The sequence below is a fragment of the Panthera pardus genome, unplaced genomic scaffold (assembly GCF_024362965.1).
Source record: "Panthera pardus isolate Hobbes unplaced genomic scaffold, ASM2436296v1 HiC_scaffold_17, whole genome shotgun sequence".
Lineage (NCBI taxonomy): Eukaryota > Metazoa > Chordata > Mammalia > Carnivora > Felidae > Panthera > Panthera pardus.
In genome coordinates, this window is record NW_026526732.1 from 21980846 (window position 1) to 21999193 (window position 18348).

General features: G+C 43.9%; 1 protein-coding gene across 1 annotated transcript; it reads right to left on the reverse strand.

The window, feature by feature from the left end:
- Nucleotides 1–1280: 1280 nt before the first annotated feature.
- On the reverse strand, nt 1281–8715 carry LOC109252471 (collagen alpha-1(III) chain-like). Its single transcript, XM_053905298.1, has 4 exons — nt 8659–8715; nt 7929–8586; nt 7624–7774; nt 1281–1394 (listed from the first exon to the last, which is right to left on the reverse strand). Exons 1-4 carry the CDS (start codon nt 8713–8715, stop codon nt 1388–1390), a joined length of 873 nt encoding a protein of 290 aa, XP_053761273.1. The 3' UTR covers nt 1281–1387.
- Between the last annotated feature and the right edge of the window lie 9633 nt (nt 8716–18348).

Below are 18348 nucleotides of genomic sequence, written 5' to 3' on the forward strand. Positions count from 1 at the left end.
TTAGAGAAATAAAACATCCTAAGAGTGTACTTTAACACAGGATATTAAGCTGTACCTCCAAGAGATCCTTAAAGTTACACAACAGTAGCTACATATTTAGAGCCAAGACTATAACAACCACAACCTTTACCAATTAACCGACACCAATATCATGGAGGGAAATATGTATCTTAAATGTGTGTCTCTATTAATTTACAGATTATTTTCAGTACGTATTTTTGCAATTTCAAATAATTAAGAAACAGGATCCTAACATAGTATAAAGATGGTTCACACAGCAAAAACAGGGATTAGGTTCCTTTTTTTGTTTTTCAAGTTACACTGGAAGTAATTTTATACCTCAAAGTAACTCTCAAAGTTACTTAAGTATAGTGTTCACACCCAGGGTGGAGTTCTGTGTAATTTTCAAAAGTCAGAAAGTCCCTGTCTACTCAAAAATATCTCCCCTTAGAGCCCGTCTCAGAATCATATTTGAAGATTTTTAAAAATGCAGAAATTTTTTATTCAACAGGTCTGGAGGGGAGCCAGTGCATCTGCATTTTTTAAAGCCTCCCCAGTTGTTCATTTGTACAGCCAGAGTCAAAAATCACTCAATTATATATATATAAAAACGAGGAAGAGAGTGGTACCCTTCAGTCCCCAATCTAAATGTCACATGAAAACCATCAATCTGACTTAGGTTACCCATGTGAAAAGTGTACCTTCAGAAGACTCATTAAAAGTTTCAAAAAGGAAAGCAAAGGTAGATATCTGTTGGCCTGACCCTGGCCACCAAAAAGACATGGTGATGTAAGGATATACAGTAATGGAAGCAAGACTCAGGAAGAACCACCTTACCAGAAACTGTGCTACTTTGTACTTTAAGCACGTAATCCATTCAACTTCATAAAACTTCGAACAACAAGAAAAAACTGCTCAGCTGTGTGTCTGGGTGGAAAGTGGTGGTCTCATCAAGGAAAAGCATTCAACTACAGGAGGCAGAAGGCATTTCACCAAACAGTGCCCATAAGCATACAATAAGACCAAAATGAGTTGGCAATTAAGACAGGACACTCAGAGACCCATTCATTACTTTTTACAATAGTCACTTATCAGAACTGTGTTGCTCAAAAGAAGTTTGTCTCTCACAAGAACAATGCAAAAACAAGCCAAAAAAAAGCCCATGTCTTCTAAAGTAATTTATTCATAATAATCCATCATTTTCTTAAGCTTCCGTTACCTACCAGATCTGGACTTAATGATGTCACTGAATTCATTCTGCCCATCATCAGGCCTGGCCTCATGTTCTCCATACTTGGCCATCTTTGCAGAGTTTCAATTTAATCCAAAGACTGTATTAAATCCTCTTTTTAAGACTTCCAGCTTTCTATAATGGTCCAGCTCGACATCAATACCTAAAGAGAAAAGATGGAATGTGCTGACTTGGGGAAAAAAATGTATATATATACATTTATATATACATATATATATTTTTATATACATAGTCATATACAACTGTATATACTAACCATTCATTCAGCTAATATTTATTCAGCAACTTCTATGTGCAAGGCACTGATGTGGGCAATGGGGATATGACTAAAAAAGAGACCCAGCCTCTGCCATTTTGAAGTTTATGGACACTAAGCTGTTAATTATATAATGAATTATTTCATTCTAATACTGACATGTTGCAAAAGTACAGATGAGAACTATAAAGTAATATGAGCATACAGCAGAGGAATCTGACCTGCCCTGGGCAATTAGAGAAAGTTTTCTTGAAGTGAGATTTGAGCCAAGCCTTCAAGGAGGAGGAGAATTTCATTAGCAAAAAAAAAAAAAAAAAAGAGGAGGGAAGAGGAAAAGAAAAGAGCCTTCCATGTGAAGTGGTAGGAAGAATCATGGAGAATTCAAGAAGCCGAGCCAGTGTCTTTGGAAAGCAAACAGCCAAGAGGAGAGAGATCTAGTGAACTAGGTAAAGTAGGGAGACAGGACCAGGGACAGGGCCTTGGAGACAAGGTGAAGGTTTTGATCTTTCTCTAGACCGGAAGGGGGATCCAACAGATGGCTTCAAGCTGGGAAGTGACATGATCAGATTTGCCTTCTGAAAAGATCATTTTGGTTTGTAGCTGGACCTCCAAGCTGGACCAGAATGATGGGTGAGGAGCCATGAAGACAACAGCAGGATACAGCAATTGTACATTAAAAAACCTAGAACATGGGCACATAGGTGTTGAATGAAAATTTCTTTCAATTAGTCTGTATATCTGAAATTTTTCCATGATAGAATTTTGAGGAAAAAAATTCCTAACTTCAACCAAGTCATCAAACTTCACATGACCAATAATGGGGCACCGTGTGATACAATGGAAAATATACCACATCGTCTATATAATATCCTTGCCAAAATGTTTAACATGAAACTTATCATGAAGAGACAAATCTAAACTGTGGATAGTCTTTAATATAAATTATCTAGGGGCACCTGGGTGGCTCAGTCAGTTAAACACCCGACTTCATGATCTCATGGTTCATGAGTTCAAGCCCCACATTGGGCTCTGTGCTGACAGCTCAGAGCCTGGAGCCTGCTTCACATTCTGTATCTCCCTCTCCCTCTGACCTTCCCTCTCCCTCTCCCTCTCTCTCTCTCTCTTTCTCAAAAATAAGCATTTAAAAACTTTTAAAATAAATTATCTAGACTGCTCACAATTACCAATGTTTTGAAATATAAAAACACCTGAGGGAGGGAGAACTGTGCAGGTTAAAGAAGACCAAAGAAACATGGCGACCAAGTGTAGTCCTTGACTGGATTCAGAATTTAAAAAATAAACATTTTGGGGATGATGTGAGAAATATGAACTGGGGCTATATATCAGACAATATTATTGAATCAATAGTAAAATTCTTTAATATTGGTTAATGGTTTTATCATTATGCAAGTGAATATCTCTGATTATAGGAGACACCTGATGAAACATTTACCAATGAAATGTGATAACTTCAACTTAAGTTCAAACAAGACAGCATATACCTGTCTATCTATCCATGTACAGTTATCTATCTATACACATACATACAGAGAGAGAGGGAGAAAGAGAGAGAGAGAAAGCAAATGTTGTAAAATGATAAGTGGAGAGGTGCCTAGATGACTCAGTTGGTTAAGCATTGACTCGATTTTGGCTCAGGTCATGATCTCAGGGTTCTGAGCGTAGAGCCTACTTAAGATATTCTCTCTCTTTCTCCCTCTCCCTCTGCCCCCCTTCACTCTCTCTCTCAAAAAAAAAAAAAAAAAAAAAAAGGAAAATGGTAAGTGGGGACTGTAGAGAAAGAGCATATGGATGTTTACTCTTCCGTCTAGTATAATATTACAGGCAGGAAATGACTGGTCCAAACAAGGGTACCAGGAAAGAAACAGGTAGATATATGGGGTATTTAGATATCAAATACAGAAGATCAGTAGCATTTGGGAAGTGACTGGATACGAGAGGTGCAGAATACTAAGGTGCAAAATGACTGCCCAGTTTTGGTTTGGACAACTGAGCAGAGAGTGAGTCATTCGCGGAGCCGGGAAGCAGATAGGCCACTGGCGGAAGAAATAATGAATGCGGTTTGGACTTGCTGAGTTTGAGGTCCCTCTAAGTTACATAAGTGGAGATAGCAAAAAGGCAGTTGGACATATAGGTCTGATCTCAAAAATGGTCTGAATTCAACATAAATCTGGATAGTTATACGTCAGATCCACTGACACAGATTTTGTTCTAGAAGATACGTCATATGAATTCTGCTGAGTATAGCTATCACTCAGTAAAATAATTTTAGTCTTTAGTAATTAATTAGAATCATCTTCAGAATTTAAAGAATTAAGGATTCTACTTGGCAGCACCACCTTTTCTTTAAGAATGTCAGTAATTAGGTGCCTCTGAGTGGCTCAGTCGATTAAGCTTCTGACTCTTGACTTCAGCTCAGGTCATGATCTCACAGGTTCGTGAGTTCAAGTCCCACATCAGGCTCTGCCCTGACAGTGCAGAGCCTGCTCAAGATTCTCTCTCTCTTCTCTCTCTGCTCCTCCTGCACTATCTGTCTCTCTCTGTATCTCTCTCAAAATAAATAATTTTTTTTTAAATGTCAATAATTAGAGGGGTGCCTGCTTGGTCAGCTGAGTGACTGACTCTTGATTTGGGCTCAGGTCATGATCCCAGAGTCGTGGGACTGAGCCCAGTGTCTTAAGATTCTCTCTCTCTCTCTCTCTCAATCTCTCTCTCTCTCCCCCAGTCCTGCTCTCTCTCTCCTTCTCTAAATTAATTAATTAATTAATTAATTTTTAAAAGACTGTCAATAATTAGAGCTCTGTGTTGACCTGATTCTTCCTGGAACACAACGTCCCTACAATCCAGACAGAATCAGAATTCAATTTTAAGTTCAGCAACTTGGCTCTATCCTAACAGCCCCTTAAGTGGATCCCAAATGCCAATTAAATAATTAACTGTTTAACTGGGAATATAACAGTCAACACATCCAAACATTAATCTGCAAATAATGGGCATTAATTCATTTATTACAACAGATATCAGAACAAGAGTTTACTGCTAGCTAGGATTAGCCAACCCAATCATTTAAGTCAAGGACACACCATATGGTATTATTATTTTATAATATGTTTCATTTTGCATACTTCTGTAATATCTAGTATGTTATATATTATAATGTTTAATTATATGTAACATTCAAGGAAATACCATACTATCTTATAACATAAATATATGTAAAAAATAATTACTGTATATTTTTCCTAACCAGTCAGGAAAAGAATGTGTTCTAATAATAAAGAGGTCAAAATTACCAGAGAAAAATGTTTTAAGTGTTTAAAAGTTCGAGACAGAAGACAACTGGTGGACTGCTAAAGCTTCAGGAACAATTTTTTCTCCTATAGAGAGGACCATGTAGATTGGACCATCAGTCTGCCAAATTTTGAGTTAAAAAAAATTTTTTTTTTATATTGGTCTACCACTGTTAAGACTTTAGGGATTATTATATGACTAAGTTCGTTTTGGGGGTTACATACCTATAAAAGATTTGCTGAATTCTTAAGTGTATTTTATTATATTCAAGAACTTGAAGCTTTGTTTAGAAGAATGCTTATAAAATTTTATTATGGGAAATCAGGTTTGTCTAACAAAAATTCTCTTTACTGTAAAGCAAGTAACTATTGCTTTGAGAGACTGTTCTAACGTTCTCTTTCATAACTGGTCTTAGCCAATGGTTTTCACTTCCACACTTGCCAAAGACCTCTCCCAATATCTCTTTACCCTAATTTTTTATTTTGCCACCCTAAGATCATTTCTCAAATCTTCTCTTCCTGATAAGCAAAATCCCTTATATGCTACAAAGATACAGCACAAAGAGGATCAGAGGACAAGGAAAGAATGGGAAGGAGAGAGAATCACAGAAGGCCATTTGAACAGTGAGAGCCACTGACTGCCACTTGTTGGCAGGAAAGGGCAGGGGACTCCGAGCTGAGTACTATCCCGCGAAAAGATACCTCCTTCTAAATCACCAAATGCTGCAGCAACTTGTAAGTGGTTGTCAGGAGACAGAGTACAAGTCTGGTCCCTAGCACTGTGCCTCAGTGTGCACTGTCCTCTTCCACAGCACAGGATGGAAGAGAGGCCATGCCACCTTCCACACAAAGCTGGGTGAGACCCTGAGAATGAATTAATGGGATACTGCCTCAGAAGCTGTAAGCCCTATACAATTGTAATTTACTGTTACCACTGCTTTGGGTCTCTGTTGCCTCCTAATTATGTTTTGCAAAGTTTAGTCGGACCTTTCTCACTGAAACCAATGCACTCAACTCAACCTTCCGCAACTCTTTATTCAGAACGTGTCTGCCTGGTCATAGGGGACAGAAGCCCTGAGTGTGTGGCAATAAACGTGGGAGTGGGGGTGGCCTTGCAGATAAAGCTAATGTTTTAATTTTAAAACAATTTGGCAATTAGACCACGTAAGAATACAAAATACATTCAACAATTAGCAATTATGACGGAAATGCGGTATAGGTCCTTGGGCAGAAAGCGTCCACGCTTTTTTACACCAGAAACCCAAACCCTGGAACGCTAGAGATAGTGGAAAGGGAAGCGAAGAGGCCAAGAATTTGCCGCTCTGCTTGAAACACAGTACCAAAAAACCGCCCAGTGCCAAAAACTGCCATTCATTCTCGGAAACGCTCCAAGGGAAGGTGATTAATCCTGTTTACAGGAGCAATAAATTTGAGGTAAACACCCAAAGGAAAGTTAAAGAGCTGTCTCACTGGTCCCACAAACTCGGATGGAGGGAGCGGAGAATGACCCCGCGGAAACCTTGGCCCTGGCCGCCGGGTACTGTGGTAGCCGACGCACCCACGAGTTTCGCATTCCTCCAGCTCTCCCCTGACCCGCAGCGCTCCCCGCAGGCTGCGGTCCCCACGGCCACCAGCAACAGCCGGGAGGGGCCAACCGCACTTCCTGAGGCCCGTGCAAGTTACAATCGAGTGGATGCGGCTACTGCCGCGGGTCCCGGAGCCCGCGAGCCCCGGCCCCTGCCCGGACACAGGGAATCGAGGCTCCCCCAACTCGGCGCATTCCAGCCGCAGCAAGCGGTGCCCTGACCCTCCCGGGCGCGGCATGGGGAACTGACCTGCGGCCCTGGTGACCCAGGTGACCTGGAGGCTAGGAAAGGAGACTCTCTCCGGGACAGCCCAGAAAGCGGAGCTGATCGCCCCAAGTTAGACCTGGAGCTCCCCAGTTCAACGTAAAACAAAGTGCGAGTCCCCAGGCTCTAGGAGATCGGGCACGTTTTCTCCTTCCCTTGAAACAGTCCCTTTCGTAATCCCGGGCTTGGGGCAAAAGAATTCTCTTGTAACCGCGTGCCTTCTAAAAGTCGCACAGCCTAAAATTAGTGCTTTGTTGGCTTTAGAAGTGGCCTTGGACCACCAGAGCCTCGGACCCAGAGCCAAAAGGGGACACGAGTTGCCTTACCTGAGGCAGCAAGTGATGCCAAGAGTAAGGGAAGGTAGAAGAGGCTACCTCCGGGACACACACCAACTGCACGTCCCCCCGCCCCGTCCCCTCCCCGGAACCCCACCCTCGGGAGCAGCAACGGCTAGGAGATCCAGCACGTTTCCTGCCAGGCGGCCGGCGGCGAGCCGCTCCCCTACCCGCCCACCACACCGCCACCCACTTACCACTCGCTCCTCGGGGACACCTCGGGGCCCCGCCTTCCCGGGGCCGGGGCGTGTGTCACTGGCCATCCTAGGAGGCCACGTCCCCTCTCGGAGGTCACAGCGCGAGGCACGGGTACTCGACCCTCCCAGCCGGCGGGGGGAGGAGGGCTGGGGGAGCCGCACCCGTCGGAGGAGTCTGGGTCACTCCCCACCAGACGGATGGCGAGAACCTCCCCGCGGGAGCTCTCTCCGCGTTTCTGGCACCCTCCCTCTGCCGCCGGGGGGAGCCGAACTCGGGTTCCGAGGAAAGTGCACGAGAAAGTTGGTGACATCTCAAGACTCGGCCCCGAGAAGGAGATCGCGACGCACGGTGGAAGCCGCAGAAAGACCATCCTCCCGGCAGCCCACGCCCCACTTCCCGGGGCTACGACACTGCACGGGCTTACCTGCTCCAGGACCCGCAGGCCCGCGCCGCCTGCCTGCCAGCCGCCGCCGCCGCCGCCGCCGCGTCCCGAGCGGGCCGCGCTCCTCTGGGCGTGTTTGGGCCGTCAATGATCGCGGGGGAGTGTGCGAGCGTGAGTTCCGTGGAGCAACGTGCTTTAAAAAGGAAATGTGAAGGACCAGACAAATCCGAAAGGAAAAAAAAAAAAATTTTTTTTTTTGACACCCGATTGAAAACGCCCCCAACTTGTGCAATCTTCCTGCCCGGTAGTTCCGCCAAAAACAAAAACAAAACAGTCCAAGCGCAAACCTGGAACCGGCGCGCCGGCACCAAGTTGGCCAAACACTAGAGAGTTTTCCGTCTGCAGAAACGACCCGGGAGAAAGGAGGCACCGCTCCCCGCGGGGCTCCAAGCGGCTTCGGGAGAAAGCCCGCGGCCGGCTGCGGCTGCCCGCTCCCCTCCTCCGAGGAAAGGCGACTCCACAACTTTGTGCGCGAGCGGCTCGCTCCGGCGGCTCCTCCTCCGCCTCCTCCCCCGCCGCCGCCGGCCTGCCCCTTTGTTGGAGAGCGGCGCAGGAGGCAGAAGAGGGAGGGGGCGCGCCGCCGTCCCCCCGGGAAACGGGCTCGCGGCCGGGCACCCCGGGGCCGGCCCTCCCCGGGAGGAGGCGGCCGAGCGCTCCCGCCCCCCCCGGCCCTCGGCCCTCGGCCGCCGGCCCCCGCCGCCGCAGGCCCAGCAACTTTGTTCCGAGAGAGCCGCCCCTCTCGGCTCCGGTTCGGCCCCGGCCCGGCCCAGGCGGCCACCGCGGGCTGGGCTCCGGGAACGTGGCGCCCCGGGTCACCTGACCGCGCGCCCCGTCAATCAGCTCCCGCCCCGCGCTCCCTCCCCGCCCGCAGCGGCCGGCCCGGCGCTCGGCTGGCCTGGGGCTGCGCGCCCCGCGCGGCTCCCCGAGCGTGCGGCGCGCCGGGAGCTAGGAATGGATGCCTGGCGCAGCACCATCCCCTTTATTCAGATTACCCGAACGTGTGAGTCACGCCCCCACCTCGGGCAAACCGGGTAGTTCTGGAGATCTTGTTCTCTTCCAGAGGTAAATCTCCATTTGCCCCCTCCACTCACCCCACCTCCGTTTGCTGACGTTGCTGATTTGTAGATCCTACTTCCAAGGGTGTGTTTATTTTAGCTTTCTTAGTGTCGCTTTTAGTGTGAAGAGAAACTTGAATTTCGTTTTATATTCGTTCATACCTACAAATAGTGCCTATACTGGCCTTATTTTTCTTATTTTCAAATATACACACACACCAAGATAGACCTCGAATAGCCTGTCTCAAGGTTGAGGCGTTGGTAAAGAAAATCTGGGGAAAAATCACCGTGTATTTCCTGTGCATTTCTCTTAGTTACATGTTTCACTCCTCATGTGTTCCTGTGATTCTTTTACATCGTCATCGTACTTGGGGAGGGGGAGGGGGAGAGGGAGGGGGGAGGACAGCAACCTAAGTTCCTAGTTGCAAAAAAAAGGAAAGGATGATTGATAACTGAGCAGCTCTGGCTTATTCCTGGTTTAATATTTGAAAGTTAATTTACGAGTTAGTAAAGATAAATCACTAGGGGATTTATTAAATGCTTTTTTTTTCCCCCCAGAAAGAATTCCCTAGTTTTTTATTAGCTACAAAGTGTTCCCTCATTCCTAAAGGGTGTTGGAGTGGTAGGAGGTAGTGGTAGATAGTGTTGTTTATAAGGTCTCTACCTTAGCTTCCTTGCTTTCGGGAATTTTCTTCATATAATCCCACAACACATCCAGGTGATTAACTTCAAGTGGGTATAATTTATTCATTCACTTTTATTGGTTCATTCATTTAACAAATGTCAATTTATGGCCTGCCAGTTCCAAGGCCCTGTGAATGATGAGAAGAAAAATCAGATAGAGATCTTGCCTTAAAGAATGTCAAATCTAACAAGTGAGATAAGGCATGAAAACAAATAAGGATATGCAAGATCAGTGATGATAAGTGCCATAAGAAAAGGACAGATCAAGTGCTACTTGGGTCTGTCTGTATCAAAGTACAATGAGGTTTACTGATAATTCTACAGACTCTTAAAGCTGTTCATCATGCACTGTATCCTCTTGGTTGAGTTGATGGAAACTCAGATTCCTCCTTTAAAATAAAATTACATTGAAGCATTGAAGGAATTCGTTGCTTGAAAGTGAAAAGCACTTTGTAAATTGCAAAATGCTGGACAAATATTACTTTATCTAACTCAAAATTTTGAAAAACACACTTGCTTGGGGACCTAGAACCTCTGAGTTTCTTAACCACTGAGGGGATGTCTGGCTAAGCTTCCCCAAAGGCCATAAGGAAAGAGTCATAAGAGTACAGTCACCATCTGTACGGGAGTGACTCCACCCACACCTCCAGCTTCAGTGGCTGGTTACCTGGAACCTGCGTGGTATTTGTAGCCCTTCTCCCCTCACGGAGAGACTGATATTCTCTGTAGGCCATGGACAGAGACAAAATAAAGAACTTCCTGCTGTTGGGATGACCAAGAGGTCCCAAGCTGGTCCTGTTCCCTGTTTCCTTTGCAAGTGGAGAAACCACTCTTAGTGGAAGATTTTGACCACAGAAGGCCACGTTTCCATACAGCAGACAGTATGATCTTCCTTTGCAGCCTGAGAATCAAGTTGTAGGGGAAAGTGGAGACAGACTACCAGGAGGTGGGTAGCAGTTAATGCACCTGCATCCAACATTCCAGCTGTGGTCCATGCACTGGGGGCATTGGCTTGTGATGACAGAACTCAATGGGTTTTGTCTCCCCACCCAAAAGAGCAATGGAGAGCATTCAAAGAAAGTGATAGGAATGTGGCCCAGAGTCTACCATTAACTCGAACTCTGAATTGCCCCATTGTCACCACAGAACAGTGAAAATTCCAGAAAACTGAACTGATATCACTGGGACAAAGCCCTTGACATAGGAGAAAATATGAGTAGTATATATATAGATTCAGATATAGAAATATATCCATCTTTACATATATATAATATAAAGAGAGATGATTCTACATAGATACTCTTCATATGTAGGGAACTGCATCCTAATATAAGAGCCAAAAAGAAAATCTTCTTACTAAACTTTGTATACAATGAATATAGTATATGTAGCAAGAGTATATAAATGTGGTTTCTCTTTAAACTATAGACACATAGGGAAACACATAATATATAAAAAGCAGGGCACTCCTTCAGCTTTATCCTTGGTGTTGACTATAAATAAAGCCCTGCATGGAAGCATTTAAGAGAGGAACAAAGGTTAGGGAATTTAACTTTTCTTACCTTTTCCAGGTCAAGAAAGTGGTTTATATATATTAGATACCAGAATACTTGCTGAATGTTGTTGCTGTATTCTTCAGTCAAATATCCAGTATTTATTGAGCAAGTTGAAAATAGATATAAATAAAATTATTTGTGATACAATTAAGGAAACTAATAATAATGCATGAAACTTTTAGAGACAAATTAGAATGAAGGCAGAGTTTCTCACACTTTCATGAGCTCAAGAATCACGAAGGAGAATATTTTAAATTCAGATTGCCTACTAACTCCCAGAAATTCTGATTTGCTAGGTCTGGTGAGGCCCAGGAAGCTGCAATTTTAATAAACAATCCACGAAGGTAGATCAGGATGGTTGGGGAATCTTACTTTGAGCCACTGTTCCCTAAGGAGCTGGCCTCAAATAGGCCACTTTGGATGACTGGAGGAGTCTAGAAATTGCCCTATAAGAAAAACATTGCCCACTGGATCGATCATAATTTCAAAATGCCCACAATTAGCTTTATCTCTGTGAGTTCAAGTGTTTTGTTCAGTTGTGGATCACCCTTGAGGTTGTCGAGGGTCATTAACACCTCGGGAGCATTCTGGGAAATTCAGCCTGCCCTGTGGTACAGAGCCTGGCAAACCCTGACCAAATGCTCTGCAGAAAAAGTCTGCTGGCAGGAGGGGAGGGAGGAGAGGACTGATGAAGGTAGGGGAGTTGAAATGCGGGTCCAAAGAAGCTAAGGACAAAATAAAAAGACCAAGCGGTTGAGGAGAAAAGAGTAATTAATTGATGGAACAAAAGGAGAGAATAAAGGAGGCCCCAAAAGAGAAGCAAGAGGCAAAGAGGGAGTAGAGGATAAAACCCAGACCCACCTCTTCACAGTGTGCTGCCCCTGAGAACCAGACAGCTCTCTGAGTTAAAGGAGTGTCCTATGTTGGGGTTATCAGACTTGTCACTTTTACTTGGTTTCATTTGCATTGCATAATTTGGCAATGTTGGTACTGGAAGGGATTTTACAGTTTCTCCTTCAACCCTCTTAGTCACGTGTGGCTCCAGAAACAAATGACAAAGATGTAAAACAGGCTAAGGGAGTGCATTTAGGTAACATAAAAATCTATTGGGGGGAAATGTCCAAATTACTAAGAAGTAAAGAGAGCATCCCTAGGTTATATAAATTCGAAGGAACAGGAGGAACAGAAGACAGAGTTGTTGAAAGCAATCAAAGCTGGATTTAAGTTGCCTGAGTGCTAACTATTAAATTGACAGTGATTTTGGCACAAAAACAGACACATAGACCAATGGAATAGAATAGAAACCCCATAACTAGACCCACAAACGTATGGCCAACTAATCTGTGACAAAGCAGGAAAGAACATCCAATGGAAAAAAGACAGTCTCTTTAACAAATGGTGCTGGGAGAAGTGGACAGCAACATGCAGAAGGTTGAAACTAGACCACTTTCTCACACCATTCACAAAAATAAACTCAAAATGGATAAAGGACCTGAATGTGAGACAGGAAACCATCAAAACCCTAGAGGAGAAAGCAGGAAAAGACCTCTCTGACCTCAGCCGTAGCAATCTCTTACTCGACACATCCCCAAGGCAAGGGAATTAAAAGCAAAAATGAATTACTGGGACCTTATGAAGATAAAAAGATTCTGCACAGCAAAGGAAACAACCAACAAAACTAAAAGGCAACCAACGGAATGGGAAAAGATATTTGCAAATGACACATCGGACAAAGGGCTAGTATCCAAAATCTATAAAGAGCTCACCAAACTCCACACCCGAAAAACAAATAACCCAGTGAAGAAATGGGCAGAAAACATGAATAGACACTTCTCTAAAGAAGACATCCGGATGGCCAACAGGCACATGAAAAGATGGTCAACGTCACCCCTCATCAGGGAAATACAAATCCAAACCACACTCAGATATCACCTCACGCCAGTCAGAGTGGCCAAAATGAACAAATCAGGAGACTATAGATGCTGGAGAGGATGTGGAGAAACGGGAACCCTCTTGCACTGTTGGTGGGAATGCAAATTGGTGCAGCCACTCTGGAAAACAGTGTGGAGGTTCCTCAGAAAATTAAAAATAGACCTACCCTATGACCCAGCAGTAGCACTGCTAGGAATTTACCCAAGGGATACAGGAGTACTGATGCATAGGGGCACTTGTACCCCAATGTTTATAGCAGCACTCTCAACAATAGCCAAATTATGGAAAGAGCCTAAATGTCCATCAACTGATGAATGGATAAAGAAATTGTGGTTTATATACACAATGGAGTACTACATGGCAATGAGAACAAAATATGGCCTTTTGTAGCAACGTGGATGGAACTGGAGACTGTGATGCTAAGTGAAATAAGGCATACAGAGAAAGACAGATACTATATGTTTTCACTCTTATGTGGATCCTGAGAAACTTAACAGAAACCCATGGGGGAGGGGAAGGAAAAAAAAAAAAAAGAGGTTAGAGAGGGAGAGAGCCAAAGCATAAGAGACTCTTAAAAACTGAGAACAAACTGAGGGTTGATGGGGGGTGGGAGGGAGGGGAGGGTGGGTGATGGGTATTGAGTAGGGCACCTTTTGGGATGAGCATTGGGTGTTGTATGGAAACAAATTTGACAATAAATTTCATATACTGAAAAAATAAATAAACATTAAAAAACTTTAAAAAATAAATAAATAAATTGACAGTGATTAGCTGTATGAGCTTACGGAACTTACTTGATCTTTAGCTTTGTGTCTATGAAATAGAAAGAATGCCTCCCTCAAATGTTGGGAGAATCCAATGCTTGATATGAAGCATTCATCACAGTATCTGAGGTTTTTTACTATTATGTTCCTTCCTCTGTCTTAACTCAAGATGATTTGCTGCCATTTTGTGATTATCTTCATTTATCATTTTATTGAAAACTTTCTGGATGGAACCCCCATTATCTGCTGAGGGGCTGGGTGTGCCAATGACAATAAGCCACAGTGGTTGTCTTCAAAAAGCTACTGTCTAGTGCAGGAGACCAACACATAATAGACAATTATAAATTATTATGAGTACATCAGTACAGCCAAGATGTAACATGACCCAGAAGAGGGACATGTAACCCAATAGGAGGAGGACAGGGAGAGAGGGTATCGAGAAGTGACACCTGAGTCAAGTCTTAACAGATGAATAGGAATCATAAAGGACATCTGTTGTCTTGCCTCTGCCCAGCATCTTTCCCCTCTTTTTAAAGGAACATTACCCCTTCCTTTGGGTAATTGTTCCAATCAAATTTTGTGGGGCTGCCAATCACATCTCCACCTAGCCTTGGGGGAGGCTCATGACTCCAGAACAGTCAACCATAGGCCTCAACCCCAGGCATAGTGATTAATCCAAGAGGGACAAAGGGAGATCTAGGCTAAACCCACACATGTCCTTTCAGAGGAATTTTCCAGAATAACACTGGAAAGGAAACTTCTCTTTTCTCTTTGGAATTAATAAACCGGAGTGACATAAAACTGAGACTACCCCCACAATCCCCCCCCCATGCCCCTCTCCTCCCCCTTCTACTTGAGTTCTATACCTACAAAAGGAGAAAATGAAACCATCACACAAGGAGCTGAAAAATAGGGAGAAAATCTTGAGGACACGGGAGTCCTTGGTTTTCATGCACGGAGGCAGTGCCCTCTTCATAATCCCCTTTTTTATGAATGTTGGCTTGCGTTGGAATTCTATGACTTGCAAGTGCCCAAGCCAGTCTAATGTAAAAATTAACCAGGAAAAGAGGAGGCCTAAGTGAAAGCTTGAGGGTAAGAAAGAGCATAGGGTTTATGTGTGTGGTGCTAGGTTGCAAGAGGAACATTTCCTTTTGTTGAAGTCCTGCTTGAGCCCCCCAATTCCCTAGAGACCATGCTAGACATGTTGACCCAAATTCATCCACTGCCTTAGCCTGGTAAGGTAGGGATCACCATAGAGATTTCTAGGCCATTTTGATGTATTTCATCTGCCTAGATTATGCCCCACCCATAGTAGAATTGAAACATGTCCTAATTCATGACCTATTTGGTAATAGCCCTAAACTTCAGCCAGCTATGACTGCTTCTCGATCCAGGGCCAGTCTTCAGGCTCCTGGATACACCCTTAGGTCTACTAATAGATACAGCGTGTAGCATTGAGAATCCAGTCTGGGTTGTGCTTCTCCTGCTCCAATACAATTCTGCAGACAGGAAGGCTTGATTAGGTGAGGTCAGTGTTCCTGACACCTCTCTGGAGGCCAAACATTCCATGGCCAGCTGACCGATTTGAAAGGGAGTGACTTTACAACCCAGACTGTCTCCAGAGCCCCTCCTTTCGCAGACTCCTCCCTCTGGGCAGCAGCCTCTCTGAACTGTGGAGACATGGCCAGCATGACTTTAACCTGAGCCTAAGCGATGATATTAACCAATGGGCCCTCCATTTTTTTTTGCATCTAGAAAAACACCCCTACTGTTTGCAAGTGGATGACAAACTCTTCTGTGTACTTACCCTGCTTTTAAAAGACATATTGCCACATAGTTTCCCCATCCAATGTTATGCGTGCCTGGAGGGCAGTGGCCTCCTTCCCCCAGAGAACTAGCAGGGGCTGCAGATGCACTGATGGGCGTCTCCTTGGTGATTATTAGGCATTTCTGGCCATGTGACCCTAAGGAAGAGCCCAAGGATCCAATCACTGTAACAGGGTAAAATATTGGGCAGTTTGGGGCACCCGGGTGGCTCAGTCAGTTAAGCAACAGACCGTTGATCTTGGCTCAGGGCACGATCTCACAGTTCATGAGTTCAAGCCCCCAGTCAGGCTCCGTGCTAATGATGTGGAGCCTGCTTGGGATGGTCTCTCCTTGTCTCTGCCCCTTGCCTGCTTGTGCTTGCTCTCTCTCTCTCTCTCTCTCTCTCTCAAAATAAATAAATAAGCTTAAAAAAAATATTTGGGCAGTTTATTGGTATTATGCAGAAAATTTTAAGTACCAGTTATTTTAATAAATGCAACTATTTTGTTTTACAAAGTTAGGGCAAACTGCTTCTCGGCATAGTTACAATCACCACAGATCTCAAACTAGTGGCTGCCTGCCACTGGAAAGAAATCATGTCACAACGTCAAGTGTACCCTTCTTCCAATAGGCATCTTCAATCATGTATCTGCTCTTTGCAAAGAAAAGCAAAGAAAAAAGGAGGTTTCATTTCTATAATCTACTTAGGTACACACTGTGCCCCTGCGTTGGCACAGCAGTTACCTCTATCCAGGAGGTGTCCCAGAAAATCTGAGGAACCTAAGGGGTCATCACTCAACTCAAGTGTGCAGCCAGAGCCTTCCTCAGAGGATCCCTTTTTTCATGTTTGTTTTGTTTTGTTTTTTGAGGTTTGAAACACAGGTTTTATGTATTTATTTATTTTTATGTAATTTATTTTTTTAAATTTACATCCAAGTTAGTTAGCATATAGTGCAACAATGATTTCAGGAGATCCTTAATGTAGATCCTTGATGTAATGATTTCAGTAGATTCCTTAATGCCCCTTACCCATTTAGCCCATCCCCCTCCCACAACCCCCTCCAGGAACCCTCTGTTTGTTCTCCATACTTAAGAGTCTTCAGAGGATACTTCTAAATTAAAATAAGGGCCAAATTCTTGTTTGCATTTGTGATCATCTTGGCATCATGAAGAGTTATTTTATTTGTTACAGTAATATGAGAAGAACACATTAAGGTATCTTCACCTTAATAGGTTGAAGATACATTCTTGCTAAATGATGGTCTTAGGATAACAAATCTTGCTATCTAAAAACAAGGCTTCCCTGTACTTATTTCAAACTCAGAGAGATGGGTAAATTTGTTTTTCATGCAACACATGGAAGCACATGGACAGTGGACTTAAAAGAACCCATGACACAGCAATGAGTGCCATATTTAAATTTAGAGTAGCAGTTTAGTTGCATTAAAGTAACATCTGTCACATTAAGTTTATGTTGTTAATTTGAATTAAATATGCGATTTTCTTGTATTAAGTTCATTTTTTGCTTTTGCTTATATAAATCCACAAGAGCTATAAGCATAAATAATCTATACTTACATTTGTACACATTTAAGTAATATTATAATTAATGTAAGTCAGTGCCTGAAGTCCATAGATTTTATTTTTCCTTGAATAGAGTTGGAACATTACTAAAGTTTGCAAAACATTAGCCATGTTAAGACTGATCAGGGGGCGCCTGGGTGGCTCAGTCGGTTAAGCGTCCGACTTCAGCTCAGGTCATGATCTCACAGTTCGTGGGTTCGAACCCCGCGTCAGGCTCTGTGCTGACAGCTCAGAGCCTGGATTTGGATTCTGTGTCTCCCTCTCTCTGTGTTCCTCCCCCGCTCATGCTCTGTCTCTCTCTCTCTCTCCTTCAAAAATAAATAAAAACATTAAAAAAAATTTTTTTTAAAGACTGATCAGTATGATCATAGATTTTTATAAAATATTATTAGAGGGGCGCCTGGGTGGCTCAGTCGGTTAAGCGGCCGACTTTGGCTCAGGTCACGATCTCGCAGTCCGTGAGTTCGAGCCCCGTGTCGGGCTCTGTGCTGACAGCTCGGAGCCTGGAGCCCGCTTCAGATTCTGTGTCTCCCTCTCTCTCTCTGCCCCTCCCCTGTTCATGCTCTGTCTCTCTCTGTCTCAAAAATAAATAAAACGTTAAAAAAAAATTTAAAAAAAAAAAAAATTATTAGAAACATCAAAACCGTAAGTCACTGTGTTTGTATAAAAGCTAAATACTTCAAATTCTATATAGTCAAAAACTCAATTGCAGTAACTTTCAGATACAGCTGGAGATTGAAAACATCATCTAATCTTGCTTCTTCCAAACCCCACTGAAATTAACCGAAGAGACATATTTTAAGACATAAGACCACAAGTTGAAAATGGCAGTGGCAACAACACTTTTGAAAGATGCGCGTAGTCAAGTGGAAATTGACTTGCAGTCCTGAAAAGGCTTAACTCTAAGTCAGCAATGGGGACCGCTGAGAGTAAATCTAATTTCCTCTGAACTGTTGGCCCGAGGCCCAGGAACTGAAGGCACCAGGTACCCTGGAAGTGGAGGGTGATGGGGAGATGATAAAAAGGATTGGTTGTAAGAAGAGTTAGATCTCTCAAGTCACTGGCCTTCCTCACACAGCTGGGCAACTGCCTCTCCTCCTCCCCAGCAGAACATCAGAAATGTATTCTGTGGATCAGAGAAATCAGGGAATCTCTGGAAGGGGAAACCAAGTCAAGGGTAGGGAAACTGTCCCCAGAACCACGGGGAATGAATATGCATATTCAGAGCTGACATCCCCGGCCTCCCCTCCAGTATAACTTCCCAGAATAATGGCAATAATGGCGGCTGGGGCGCCTGGGTGGCTCAGTTGGTTGAGAGTCTAACTT

What these genes read in the sequence shown, in the direction of transcription:
- LOC109252471 (XM_053905298.1), bottom strand. Translation starts at nt 8,715, where the DNA reads ATGGAGATTTACCTCTGGAAGAGAACAAGATCTCCAGAACTACCCGGT. An exon ending in AACTACCCGGTTTGCCCGAG is followed by an intron (nt 8,587 to 8,658) that starts GTGGGGGCGTGA and finishes ATCCATTCCTAG; the next exon opens with CTCCCGGCGCGCCGCACGCT. An exon ending in TGCCGGCGCGCCGGTTCCAG is followed by an intron (nt 7,775 to 7,928) that starts GTTTGCGCTTGG and finishes TCCTTTTTAAAG; the next exon opens with CACGTTGCTCCACGGAACTC.